This window comes from Capricornis sumatraensis, chromosome X (genome assembly GCF_032405125.1).
Source record: "Capricornis sumatraensis isolate serow.1 chromosome X, serow.2, whole genome shotgun sequence".
NCBI classification, from domain to species: Eukaryota; Metazoa; Chordata; class Mammalia; order Artiodactyla; family Bovidae; genus Capricornis; species Capricornis sumatraensis.
This window is the reverse complement of record NC_091092.1, coordinates 46987629-47000793: the sequence shown is the minus strand read 5'-3', so window position 1 is coordinate 47000793 and position 13165 is coordinate 46987629. Positions and strand designations below refer to the sequence as shown.

The 13165-nt window shown below is 36.7% G+C and overlaps 1 protein-coding gene across 2 annotated transcripts in view; it reads left to right on the top strand.

The window, feature by feature from the left end:
• MCF2 (MCF.2 cell line derived transforming sequence) overlaps positions 1–12885 on the top strand; it is a 77704-nt gene extending 64819 nt beyond the window's left edge. For both annotated transcript variants that reach the window (XM_068962350.1, XM_068962349.1), the window contains 6 exons: positions 3072–3164; positions 6053–6131; positions 6689–6755; positions 9251–9360; positions 10908–11017; positions 12853–12885. In XM_068962350.1, the coding sequence (XP_068818451.1) occupies positions 3072–3164; positions 6053–6131; positions 6689–6755; positions 9251–9360; positions 10908–11017; positions 12853–12885 (492 nt within the window). The remainder of the gene's footprint in view (positions 1–3071; positions 3165–6052; positions 6132–6688; positions 6756–9250; positions 9361–10907; positions 11018–12852) is intronic.
• The last annotated feature ends 280 nt before the right edge of the window (positions 12886–13165 follow it).

Sequence of the window (13165 nt, the reverse complement as noted above, 5' to 3'; positions counted from 1 at the left end):
ATAAATTTATTTATTTTAATTGGAGGCTAGTTACTTTATTGTATTGGTTTTGCCATACATCAACATGAATCCACCACGGGTGTACACGTGTTCCCCATTCTGAACCCCCCTCCCACCTCCCTCCCCGTACCATCCCTCTGGGTCATCCCAGTGCACCAGCCCCAAGCATCCTGTATCATGTATTGAACCTGGACTGGTGATTCATTTCACATATGATATTATACATGTTTCAATGCCATTCTCCCAAATCATCCCACCCTTACCCCCTCACACAGAGTCCAAAAGACTGTTCTACACATCTGTGTCTCTTTTGCTGTCTCACATATAGAGTTATCATTACCACCCTTCTAAATTCCATATATATGCGTTAGTATACTGTATTGCTGTTTTTCTTTCTGGCTTACTTCACTCTGTATAATAGGCTCCAGTTTCATCCACCTCATTAGAACTGATTCAAATGTATTCTTTTAAATGGCTGAGTAATACTCCATTGTGTATATGTAGCACAGCTTTCTTATCCATTCGTCTGCTGATGGACATCTAGGTTGCTTCTATGTCCTGGCTATTATAAACAGTGCTGCGATGAACATTGGGGTACACGTGTCTCTTTCAATTCTGGTTTCCTCAGTGTGTATGCCCAGCACTGGGATTGCTGGGTCGTATGACAGTTCTATTTCCAGTTTTTTAAGGAATCTCCACATGTTCTCCATAGTGGCTGTACTAGTTTGCGTTCCCACCAACAGTGTAAGAGGGTTCCCTTTTCTCCACACCTTCTTCAGCATTTATTGCCAATTTTTATAAATTGTATTCTGATATAATCCTCATTTTCTTTCTTTTTTGATCCCAGAAACTGTTTTCAAGATACAATTATGTTACACTTTTATACCCAATACCTTGTTTGTAATTGTCTCATGGCAGTTCAGCCTTGCTGCATTTTTTGTTTTGTTAATATGAAGATAAATTTTTAAATAATACTAACTCAAGAGGTAACTATTTTGTATCCCAGATACATATATAAAAGTCTTAAAATAGGTAGTTATTGGTTATAATCCCAGAGTTCTTGACCCACTGGGAGACTTTAACAAGGTAGTTGACATCATTGTACTGCCCTGAAGACAGAAAATTAGTTTAAAAGTTGGGGCCCTGAGTACTTGATGCAGCAACATGTCTTCAGATAAAATGCTTTGAAGTAAAGAAAATAAATTCAACAGCTGTCAGAAATCATCAATGAAAATGTGAAAGATGAGGCAGAGATCACAGTTATGGTATAACTATAGAATCAGCTTTGTTCTTTTGTTTTATATATATATATTATTTATTACATAGTATATCATATGACTGATAGTTAGAACTTTAACTCTGCCTCAATTCTTAAAAACCTTTCAATAAAATCTTTATATTTTATTATTTGAGAAAATATGGACAATCCATGAATTACAAATAGATTGTATTACAGTGGATCATTTGTAGTGAATTGCTTCGAACTAAGAACAATATTGGAGAAGGAAATGTCAGCCCATTCCAGTATTCTTGCCTGGGAAATGCCATGGACAGAGGAGCCTGGCATGCTACAGTCCATAGGGTCACGAAAGAGTTGGGCACAACTTATCTACTAAACAGCAACAGCAAGAACAATATAGTTTGATAGAGATAATTGTTAGATTTCCAGAGTAACTCAAAAGATTTATTTAATCTGTAATGCTGTGCTCTATGTAGGCAGTGAAAAATAGCGAAACTGTTGCTATTCAAATAAGGAAAAGCTGAGAAAGCAAACTCATACTTTAAAAAACTCATCTTGTTATCTAAGCCTTTAATTCATGCTATAGAATCCTTCTATCAGCTCTATGATATAGGTACTCTTCCTATTTTATAGTCAACAGAAGTTCAGAAAGATTAGGCAACTTGCACCCAGACACTTAGCTAGCTCATGGGCTTTCCATCTTATCATGCTGTTAGGACAAAACCATGTATTGAAACAAAATCAGTTTAAATAGAGCTTGAATATGAGATTATTATTTATCTTAAAACCTGATGTTTGAACAAAAGTAGTTTAGTTAGAGTGGTTGAGTAGGAATATAAAGATGACTTTTGGACATTCCGAAAGTAACTTCTGAGTACATTCAGGGTAGATGTCACAGGCTTTTTCATTTCTAAGTATAATCCCTTTTCTTTTTCTTGATATGGGGATCTCACTAAGAACTACTCTTAATGCTTATCAGCTCTAATTAGGATCATTTGGGACACATGTAAATGGAACAGAGCGTGAGATATTCCTTTAGATAATTAGGCAAGAATTGAAAGAATAGAAGGCAGAAGGAGACTGGAAGAGAATGTGTACAAGGGAGTGAAATTGCTCAAAATGGAATTAACCAAGCTACTAGCAGCACAGGATAAAAGAAAATGGAGAAGTTTGTGCTTTGCACAATCATGTGAAAGAGAAGAAAAACTATGGTAAGGAAGGACTATTGCATGTCAAAATTTCACTGGCTACAAGAAGACATCACTCTCCCATGACAGATTATTTTCCAGAGAGGCTGAGAGATTGGTGGAAATAGAGAGGATTTTTGTGTAGCTGACTGGTTCCTGCCTGACCTGTAAATTGGATGTCTATAACATGTAGGACTTCTATAGACATAAGTAATAATTTATGAGATTAACTTATCTGGCCTATGATTATTAAAAATAAACCATTTAAATTAGTTTTGGATGACTTTGTTCACTGATATTTAACTACTTTTACTTCTGTGTTTGACAAAATTTGTTTTTATAGTATACTGTTAATTTATAACAATTCAATCTTAGATGGACTACTTGTATGTTCAAATTTATAACATTTGTTTCAGTCACTGGAATGGAGCGTGTAGTCTGTACTAAAAGTGCATAGTTCAGTGAAAACATACAAATACTCAGGTCTGTGATTATGTTCATCATATTCTTTGAATGTAAAAGTATATTTTGCACAAATGAGAAATTCTGTTTTGTTTAGAATATGATGGGTATGATGGGAGTAGGTTTAATGTAATTTCATTTTCAGAATAAAATGCTCATAAAAATCATGACATATATTGTAGATGGATGAACTTGGAATCACTGAATACGTAAAAGGAGACAACCGCAAGTTTGAAATCTGGAATGCTGGAAAGGAAGAAGTTTATATTGTCCAGGTGGGTCATTTAAGAATTGTTCTAGAAACTCTACCTGCTTAAGATACAAAAGTCTGAATTTGCAAACAAAAATAATTTTGGTTACCTTACAGAAATTCTCAGTCCTTTCCTGTAGGTCACCTAAATATTATTTGATAATTATTCTTTGTGATATAGTTAAACATGTTATCAGTTAGCAAATTTTCTTTGATTCTTTCATTTAAGTATAGTTGGTGTACAATATTATATGTTATAGGTATACAATATAGTGATTCATAATTTTTAAAGATTATTTTCTATTTATAGTTATTATAAAATATTGGATATACTCCTCAAGTGATTCAATAAATCTTTGTAGTTTATTTTATACCTAATAGTTTGTAGCTCTTAATTCCCTACCCCCACATTGCCCCTCTACACTTCCTTCTCCCAACTGGTAACCACTAGTTTGTTCTCTGTATCTGTGAATCTGCTTCTTTTTTGTTATATTCACTAGTTTGTTTTATTTTTTGGATTCCATATACAAGTGATATCATATACATGATAGCAATCATATTTGTCTTTCTCTGACTTATTTCACTTAATATAATACCCACCAAGTCCGTCCTATTGTTGAAAATGGCAAAATTTCATTCCTCTTTATGACTGAGTAGTATTCCATTATGTGTGTGTGTGTGTGTATATATATACTGCCTTTTAAATCCATTGATCTGTTGATGCACAGTTACTTCTGTTGGCCAAAGTTTTCTTTAACTTGAGATGTGTCTGTGATGCTTTATATGGCTTTAAGTTTTCACTGCTACATCAGGAGACTTATGAATAAGAGCTGGAAGCCAAGAGCTTGGCTGGTGCTTTTCTGTCTCCATCAAATTTCTAGAGTTACAGATTGATAACAGTGCTGAGTTCCTCTTGTGCTCAGCATTCAGAGAGGACCTGATTATGAGACAAGGTGATATGATGGTTCAGATCAGGTTGCTGTTTCTAAAGAATGTGGTTAAAGCCCTGGCCACACATGCTATAATGTTCAACCTGTTTCAGGGAAGAGGAGAGAAATTAGAACATTTTAAGAGCCATTTCAAAAAGTATTTGTATCATGACTTGTTACCTGTTGACAATGCTTGGTGTGTTTTCTTTGTTTTAACTCTGTCTTCAGTCAGTTCAATTCAGTTCAGTCACTTAGTCGTGTCTGACTCTTTGCGACCCCATGAATTGTAGCATGCCAGGCTTCCCTGTCTATCACCAACTCCCAGAGTTCACTCAGACTCATGTCCATCAAGTCGGTGATGCCATCCAGCCATCTCATCCTCTGTCGTCCCCTTCTCCTCCTGTCCCCAATCCCTCCCAGCATCAGAGTCTTTTCCAATGAGTCAACTCTTCGCATGAGGTGGTCAAAGTATTGGAGTTTCAGCTTTAGCATCAGTCCTTCCAATGAACACCCAGGATCGATCTCCTTTAGGATGGACTGGTTGGATCTCCTTGCAGTCCAAGGGACTCTCAAGCGTCTTCTCCAACACCACAGTTCAAAAGTATCAACTCTTCCATGCTCAGTTTTCTTCAAAGTCCAACTCTCACATCCATACCTGACCACAGGAAAAACCATAGCCTTGACTAGATGGACCTTTGTTGGAAAAGTAATATCTCTGCTTTTGAATATGCTATCTAGGTTGCTCATAACTTTTCTTCCAAGGAGTAAGCGTCTTTTAATTTCATGGCTGCAATCACTATCTGCAGTAATTTTGGAGCCCCCCCCCCAAAAAAAATAAAGTCTGACACTGTTTCCACTATTTCCCCATCTATTTCCCATGAAGTGAGGGGACCAGATGCCATGATCTTAGTTTTCCGAATGTTGAGCTTTAAGCCAACTTTTCCACTTTCCTCTTTCACTTTCATCAAGAGGCTTTTTAGTTCCTCTTCACTTTCTGCCATAAGGGTGGTGTTATCTGCATATCTGAGGTTATTGACATTTCTCCTGGCAATCTTGATTCCAGCTTGTGCTTCTTCCAGCCCAGAGTTTCTCATGATGTACTCTGCATAGAAGTTAAATAAGCAGGGTGACAATATACAGATAATTCATAAAAATATATGCTCTTGGCTTGATTTAGATGTAAGATTTTTCTTATCTATTAACAAACTTTTCTTGTAAGTAATGGGAGGATATTTAAGGAAGCTTTCATGCTGTCATCAGTTATGAAGATAACTATGCAAGCGATTGTCTTTAATTTTTTTGGCTGCACTACAGCGTAGTATGTTGAATCTTAGTTTCTGAACCAGAGATCAAACCCAGGACCTTAGCAGTGAAAGCACTGAGTCCTAACCCAATAGTCCACCAGGGAATTCTGTGCAATAGATTGTCTTTTCAGAAACAATGTTTGTTTTGTTTTACTAAAATTAAACATGAAAACGTTTATATATTTTAAAAACCCTGCTGCACACACACAAAAAAAGAATAAGTGAGATTTATATTTCACATTTCTCTAAGCATTGGGCTTCCCTGATAGCTCAGCTGGTAAAGAATCCACCTGCAATGGGGGAGACCTGGGTTCGATCCCTGGGTTGGGAAGATCCCCTGGAGAAGGGAATGGCTATCCACTCCAGTATTCTTGCCTGGAGAATTCCATGGACTGTATAGTCCATGGGGTTGTAAAGATTCAGACATGGCTGAGTGACTTTCACTTTTCACTAAGCATTATTATTGAAGGGTAGTTTCAAATTAGTCTTGACTATTATTTCATCTAATCCGATGGCTGTTTATTTGCTTCTTGGAAGTTTAAGAATCAAAATGTTAGGGTAAGAATATGATAGTTCAGGATATAGATTATGTTTAATATAATAATGACCTTTGTTTTATTATAAAGCATCCTTTTAAAAAGAAAACATGTCTTCTCCTCCCTCACTTTTTAAATCTTCAGGCTTCGAATATAGATATGAAGATGATGTGGTTAAAAGAAATCAGAAATATTTTGTTTAAGCAACAAGAACTTTTGACAGGTAAATTCAAGCATGCATTCTCTAGAACGGGAAGTAAAAGAACAGTTCAGTGTCTCAGATTTGTGATAATTTTTACAAGGAATATTTACTTTCTACTATTTATAATTAAACTCATTAGTAGGAGATCAAGATTCAGGGAGTTGTTTGAATTATTTCAGAAAATGAATTTTGCAGTAAAAGATGAGCTCTAATGCCTGGGAAGCAGTTTTGCAGTGATAAAGCAATCTGAATGTGTTAATTCTAAGTCCTTCTCATGAGGCAGCTCTGTGTGGGAACTCAGTAATCAGTGCCTAGTAATGTTGGCCTAAGAAGGGTGCTAGTTATAAACTTGAATGTCTTGAATAAAATACAGCATGGTTTGATCCTTTTCTATATTCTGAATTCAGACTGGCCTTCCCTCTGGCTGTTTCAAACTGGCCTTCCCTCTGGCTGTTTCAAGTCTGTGAAGGTGAACTAGAATGGGATTGAGGTGTGTGTGTATGCACATGTGAAGGTTATTGGTCCTCAAGGAAGTAAGAAGCATGGCTTCTAAATGTAAGCTTTGTTTTATTTCACAGTTAAGAAACGAGAACAGCATAATCAGTTAACAGAGAAGACTCATCTTTCTTCTCAGCAGAATGACGAGTAAGTGATTCTTCTTTAAGAAATATCACTCTTGCAATCTTCTGTTTTCTGTGTGTAACATGAAACAATGTAATTAAACTATCAGACAAAAATTACCTACCCTTTTAGCAATATCTCATCAAATTCTATAAACACATCATTTTCTAAGTTCTGTCCTTGGGCATGGAGCCTGATAGTCCTTAATAATTATCCCACTGTTTCTCTGGTGTTAAAGGTGCACCAGCCCTGAGCACCCTGTCTCATGCATCGAACCTGGACTGGAGATCTGTTTCACATATGATGATATACATGTTTCAATGCTATTCTTTCAGATCATCCCACCCTCGCCTTCTCCCACAGAGTCCAGAAGACTGTTCTATACATCTGTGTCTCTTTTGCTGTCTCACATATAGAGTTATCATTACCACCCTTCTAAATTCCATATATATGCATTAGTATACTGTATTGGTGTTTTTCTTTCTGGCTTACTTCACTCTATATAGTAGGCTCCAGTTTCATCCACCTCATTAGAACTGATTCAAATGTGTTATTCTTTTTAATGGCTGAGTAATATTCCATTGTGTATACGTACCACAGCTTTCTTATCCATTTGTCTGCTGATGGACATCTAGGTTGCTTCCATATCCTGGCTATTATAAACAGTGCTGCGATGAACATTGGGGTACACGTGTCTCTTTCCATTCTGGTTTCCTCGGTGTGTATGCCCAGCAGTGGGATTGCTGGATCATATGGCAGTTCTAATTCCAGTTTTTTAAGGAGTCTCCACACTGTTCTCCATAGTGGCTGAACTAGTTTGCATTCCTAGCAACAGCATAAGAGGGCTCCCTTTTCTCCACACCCTCTCCTGCATTTATTGTTTGTAGACTTTTGGATAGCAGCCATTCTGACTGGCATGAAATGGTACCTCATTGTGGTTTTGATTTGCATTTAAGAGAACCATTTTAAAATCACAGTGGAATTCTTTATTTTCCAGGGTTCACAGTACTCAATATTTTGTCATATATTCTGGAAGTCTTTAGATATCAGACAGTACTGACTCAATAGTAGCTGATTCACCTCAACAGTATTAATCAGATTAAGGTTTTAATCATCATTCATATATACCTTATATATGTATACGTATATATATGTACATATATATACGTATACATATATATACATATATATAAGTATATATATATACAAGTGTATATACACATATATATACAAGTATATATACACATATATATACAAGTATATATACACATATATATACAAGTATATATACACATATATATACAAGTATATATACACATATATATACAAGTATATATATACATATTTACAAGTATATACAAGTATATATATATACAAGTATATGTATATGTATATATATGTATATATATATACAAGTATATGTATACAAGTATATATATACTTTATATATAAGTATGTGTATATATAATGTATGTGTATATATATATATATACCTAATTCATTAAAGTTAAGAGTTCATAGAACAATAGTGATTTTTTGTTGTTCTTTATATTTTTCTTTATATATATATATATATATATATATATGTATGCTGCTGCTGCTAAGTCACTGCAGCTATGTCCTACTCTGTCCGACCCCATAGACGGCAGCCCACCAGGCTCCCCGTCCCTGGGATTCTCCAGGCAAGAACACTGGAGTGGGTTGCCATTTCCTTCTCCAATATATATATATGTGTGTGTGTGTGTGTGTGTGTGTGTGTGTGTGTGTGTATAGTGAAATAATCACCACAGTCAAACTGATTAACATATCCATCACCTTACATAGTTATCCTTTCCTGTGTCTGTAGTGAGAACATTTAGGATATACCTCCTAGCAAATTGTGGGTATACAATATAATATACAACAGGAATTTTATGTAATGTACCTGCCTTGGGTTCAGAAGGGAATCATTTTTTTCCATGCTGGCTTGGATCCTAGGATTTAAGCTTCTGTGTATTATGAGCTATTATCACACAGACTTAAATACAGGGGAAAGTCAGGTCTGCTTGAATGGATTCTTAGATTATATATATATATATTTTTTACAATTTATTTATTTTTGACTCTGCTGGGTCTTTGTTGCTATGCAGGCTTTTCTCTAGCTGCAGCGAGTAAGGGCTGCTCTCTAGTTGCGGTGCACAGGTTTCTCATTGTGGTGGCTTCTCTTGTTGTGGAGTACGGGCTCTAGGGCATGCAGACTTCAGTAGTTGCAGCACATGAGCTGCCAGGCTGTAAAGCACAACAAGTTCAGTAGTCGTGGTGCACAGGCTTAGTTGGTCTGAGGCATGTGGGATCTTTCCAGACCAGGGATCAAACCCAAGTCTCCTGCATTGGCAGATGGATTCGTTACCACTGAGCCACTAGGGAAGCCCCTAGATTATGTTCTTATCACATGGTATCAATGGAAGAAATACCATTTTAAATTTCTTATTACTCTTAGACTGTAAGAAAGCTCACTTTTTACATATTTACTATTTCAGAGGGCAACAGGGAGCTTTTATAGGCACTGAGGAACCTGAGTTGGAACATATCAGCACTATGGTGAAGGTCGGTGAGTCCATCACATCAATTCAGGCAGAAGCAAATACAGGTATGTGTAATGGTTATCCGAAAGGAGGATTCATGGTTGTGCAAATTGTTTTCTCTCATTGTTATTTTGAGAAATCTTTCCATCTATTCACTTTATACTGAATAAAACAGAGTTAACCCATTTTTAGAAAGCTCTTCTGTCTTGTATATATATGCAAGATTCTCTGGTGGGCACTGCCAAGCGGTCTGTGTATGGTCTGTGGACCAGTGTGGTCTGTGGACTAGTAGCATCAGCATCACCTGGGAACTTGTCAGGAAGGCAGGTACTTTGGCTCCGTCCTGGACCTTCTGAATCAGAAACTCTAGGAGTGAGACCCAGCCAGCTGTGATGTCACAAATTCTCCATGTGATTCTTTCTGGCACCTGCTTAAGTTTGGAAGCCCCTCCTACACAGGATACAGAGGTGAATAGAACACATACTGCATCAAGGGATGCACTCGTGACTCACTATAGGTTAGTGAATAGAGAAGAGTTATTTGCAAATGGAATATTTTCTTTTCTTTTGCAAATTTGGTCATTTAAAGGGATTTAAAACAATTTGTTTACTTCAACAAACAACAGCCTGATTGCCAGGAATCTTACAGTACTCTGAGCATACAGTCTAACTGAGATACACTCAGCTGCCATTCCAATAAAGCTAGGACTGTAGAAAGATAATGCAACAAGCAATGAAAATCCAACTTGATAGTGTGATAACAGGGAAGTAAACGGTGCTTCAGAGACATCCAAGAGGGTCACATTAACAACTCCAGGATCAACAGAATAGACTTCTCTGAAGAAATGGCCAACAGAGTGCCTGATTCTCAGTGCTTACACATGATGGTCCTCAATCTGGAAGACTTCTCTACTAGCTGAGGAGAAACAGGAACAACAACCTTGCTCAGCTTCAGCTCCATTTACAGGTCACTTCGCTCAGGTCATCTATACTGTGGCCCCCTGAACCATCAGGAGAAAGACTAGTATCACTGCTTTCATTTGACAGATGAGGAAACCAAGTCAGAGAAAGTTGACATGGCTTGCTCAAGGTTACATTCATAGTTTAGTGTGGCCAAGATGACATTCTGTTACTTCTTCACCCCATCCAAGTGCTTCATTCATGAGTTCAATGCATGCTATTAATTATTTTAATAATTAAGCATCTCTTACAGGCAGGTTCTTATGAGACACACAGTGTGTAACACATGGTCCTTGCATAATAAAAGAGATAAGTCCAAAATAACCATATTACCAGGTAGAATGTTATAAGTGTTATAAAAGTGGGACCAGGAAGAATGCTATAGAAAGAATTTTTGAAAGAGATGACTTTTCTGTAATAAAGAATATAATAACTTGTACCAACTCCAACATGAAACCATCTTAAAAAGTTAAAGAAGTGTAAATATTTCTGAAATATCAGAAATTCTAAACTAGTATAACCCAATTGGAAGTTTTATTACAAAAGATATTATTCTTGGACCATTGAAGTGTATAGCCTTGATTATTACAGTTCATTGTACTTCTCTCCTTGTGATGTACCAGTAACTGCCATCCTGCGTGATTTTCTTACAGTTTGGACTGAGATGTCATCACCTGCAAAAGTCTCTGATGAACCTGAGAAATGGTCCAGTAACTATTTCTACTCCTCTTATGATGGCCATGAAGAAGAAAGACCTCTAATGGTTAGTAATGACATATTAAGATAAATAAATAAAAACTCTTCAAGGAGTTTTATTGATGAAATAGATTAGGCACATAGGGGCAGTCTTTTGTCAGTATCCTTGAGGTTATTAGAGGTGTTCCAAGGCCAAAAACTTGAAATAAGTCTTACTGTGAACATTCAGTAAGCACTTCTCTCTGTAAGAACTTGTTTGAGCCATACATTGAGCCCCTGCTGAAGTTAATGAGATAGTCAATCATTCCAAGTCTTATATCATGACCAATTTTATCTTCAGTTTTATTTTATTTTCAATCTGGGCATGTGAGATAAAATCAGAGCACAACAGGAAGTTCAGGTATACTTAGAATAGATTCCAGATTAGATATAGGAAATAAATATGACACATTTAAAAACTATTTAATTTCATCTGGGGAATATATTTTAGTAGGCTGTCAAAAAACATGCTAATGCTACGAATCTTAGCATATCCGAGCAGGGGAACACCCCATAAAAATAAAGGCTGCTTTAGGGTAAAAGTAAATGTTTTCTAGAAGAATTAGTTTTTGGTGTTATTAGGCTCCTAGTGGCTTATCCCAAGGAGTTAGCACTGTTTAGGATAAATCTCCAGTTTTCTGAAGTCACCAGTGTGGAGGGTGGGAATATTGCTTTTGTAGTGGACTGTTCCTTAGTGCTTAACAGAGGAATACATTCAGTTGGGCAGTTCTGGTCTCAAAGCTCCATAGCATTGATGCTGGAATGCGTTCTTTAAAAAAGCAACAGAATATTTTTTTCATCAATAATATAATGACCATAATTTATATTTGTATGGTCATTTACAGTTGACAAAATGATTTCACACTGAATATTCATAGTCTTAGTGAGAAAAAGGGCAGGGTTTATTCCCTCCAACTGACAGAGGAGGAGATCGAGGCCCAGAGCTGGTAAGAGATTTGTCCAGAGTTCGTTGTCTAGACCAGTAGTGCTCAAACTTTTTAGTGAATTTGCATTTTTCAAACAAAAAAAAATGTAGTGAGAAGGGGGGCATGTGAAATATTTTTGCAACCAAAGAAAATGAAGACATAAAGGACTTACCTGATGGTCCAGGGGCTAGGACTTTGTACTTCCACTGCAGCAGCACAGGTTTGATCCTTGGTTAGGGAACTAAGGTCCCTCAAGCTGCATGGTGCAACCAAAAAAATTTTTTTTTGCAAATCTATTTAACATCTGACTTCAGAAAAGACAGCTGGATTCTCGTACTGGCATTTACATTCAGTCTGTTGTGCTATCACACATTTGGTGACCTCTTGAAAATGCCTTAGTAGACTTGTGAGAGGATGAGAATGAAAAAGGCAAATAATAGAACTTTTACTCTTGCAGGCCCTGGGAACCCCCCAACCTTGAGAATCACTGAAAAGAACTTTCATTTCCCGAAGTAACATTATCTGAGGACAGGAGAGGTCATTGTTCATTGAGCAACAAGTCAGGGGAAGCTGGGTTGGGTTTCAGTGCTTGCTGTAAATGATGCTCTACGAAGGGATGGTCAAGAACTGAGAAAGCTTTCACTAAGCATTTTTCCAGCTATCATGTCAGAAAATAAAGCAAATATGCAAAATTAAAGAATGCTTTCATCTTAGGGGGCGGGAATGGAGAAAAACCCAATAGCTCTTCTCCTTTCTCCCATGAATTCCCTGACTTGTGCTACTAAGGAAAATAGATACAAAGATAATATGGTGCATTCCACACCCCTCAATAAAATAACCCCCAAACTAAACAGAAAAGCAAGTAGGAATGAGCTATCTTTTAGCCTCACTTTATTAAGTCAAAACCAAGAAATAATGGGTGCTGCTTCCCTTGGAGAAGCCTGAGTCAGAGATGGCTGTCCTGTTTTAATGAAGCTACTCTCTTGAATGGCAAGGAGCTCTTTCCTGCCTGCTTCTCAGCCCATATGATAAAAATACTGCTCAAAAGACATTCAACCCAAGTGATGTGGATAATACTTTCAGGTTAATTCTTTTGGATGTGCAAAGGCTCGATACCACATAATTCTTTTTTTTTTTTCTTCCTTTCCTTTTTTTTAAACCTTTTAAAATTGTATCTTATATTTAATTGAAGGGTAATTGCATTATTGTGAATGGTTTCTGCCATATATAGACAACTTTCCTTTTATATT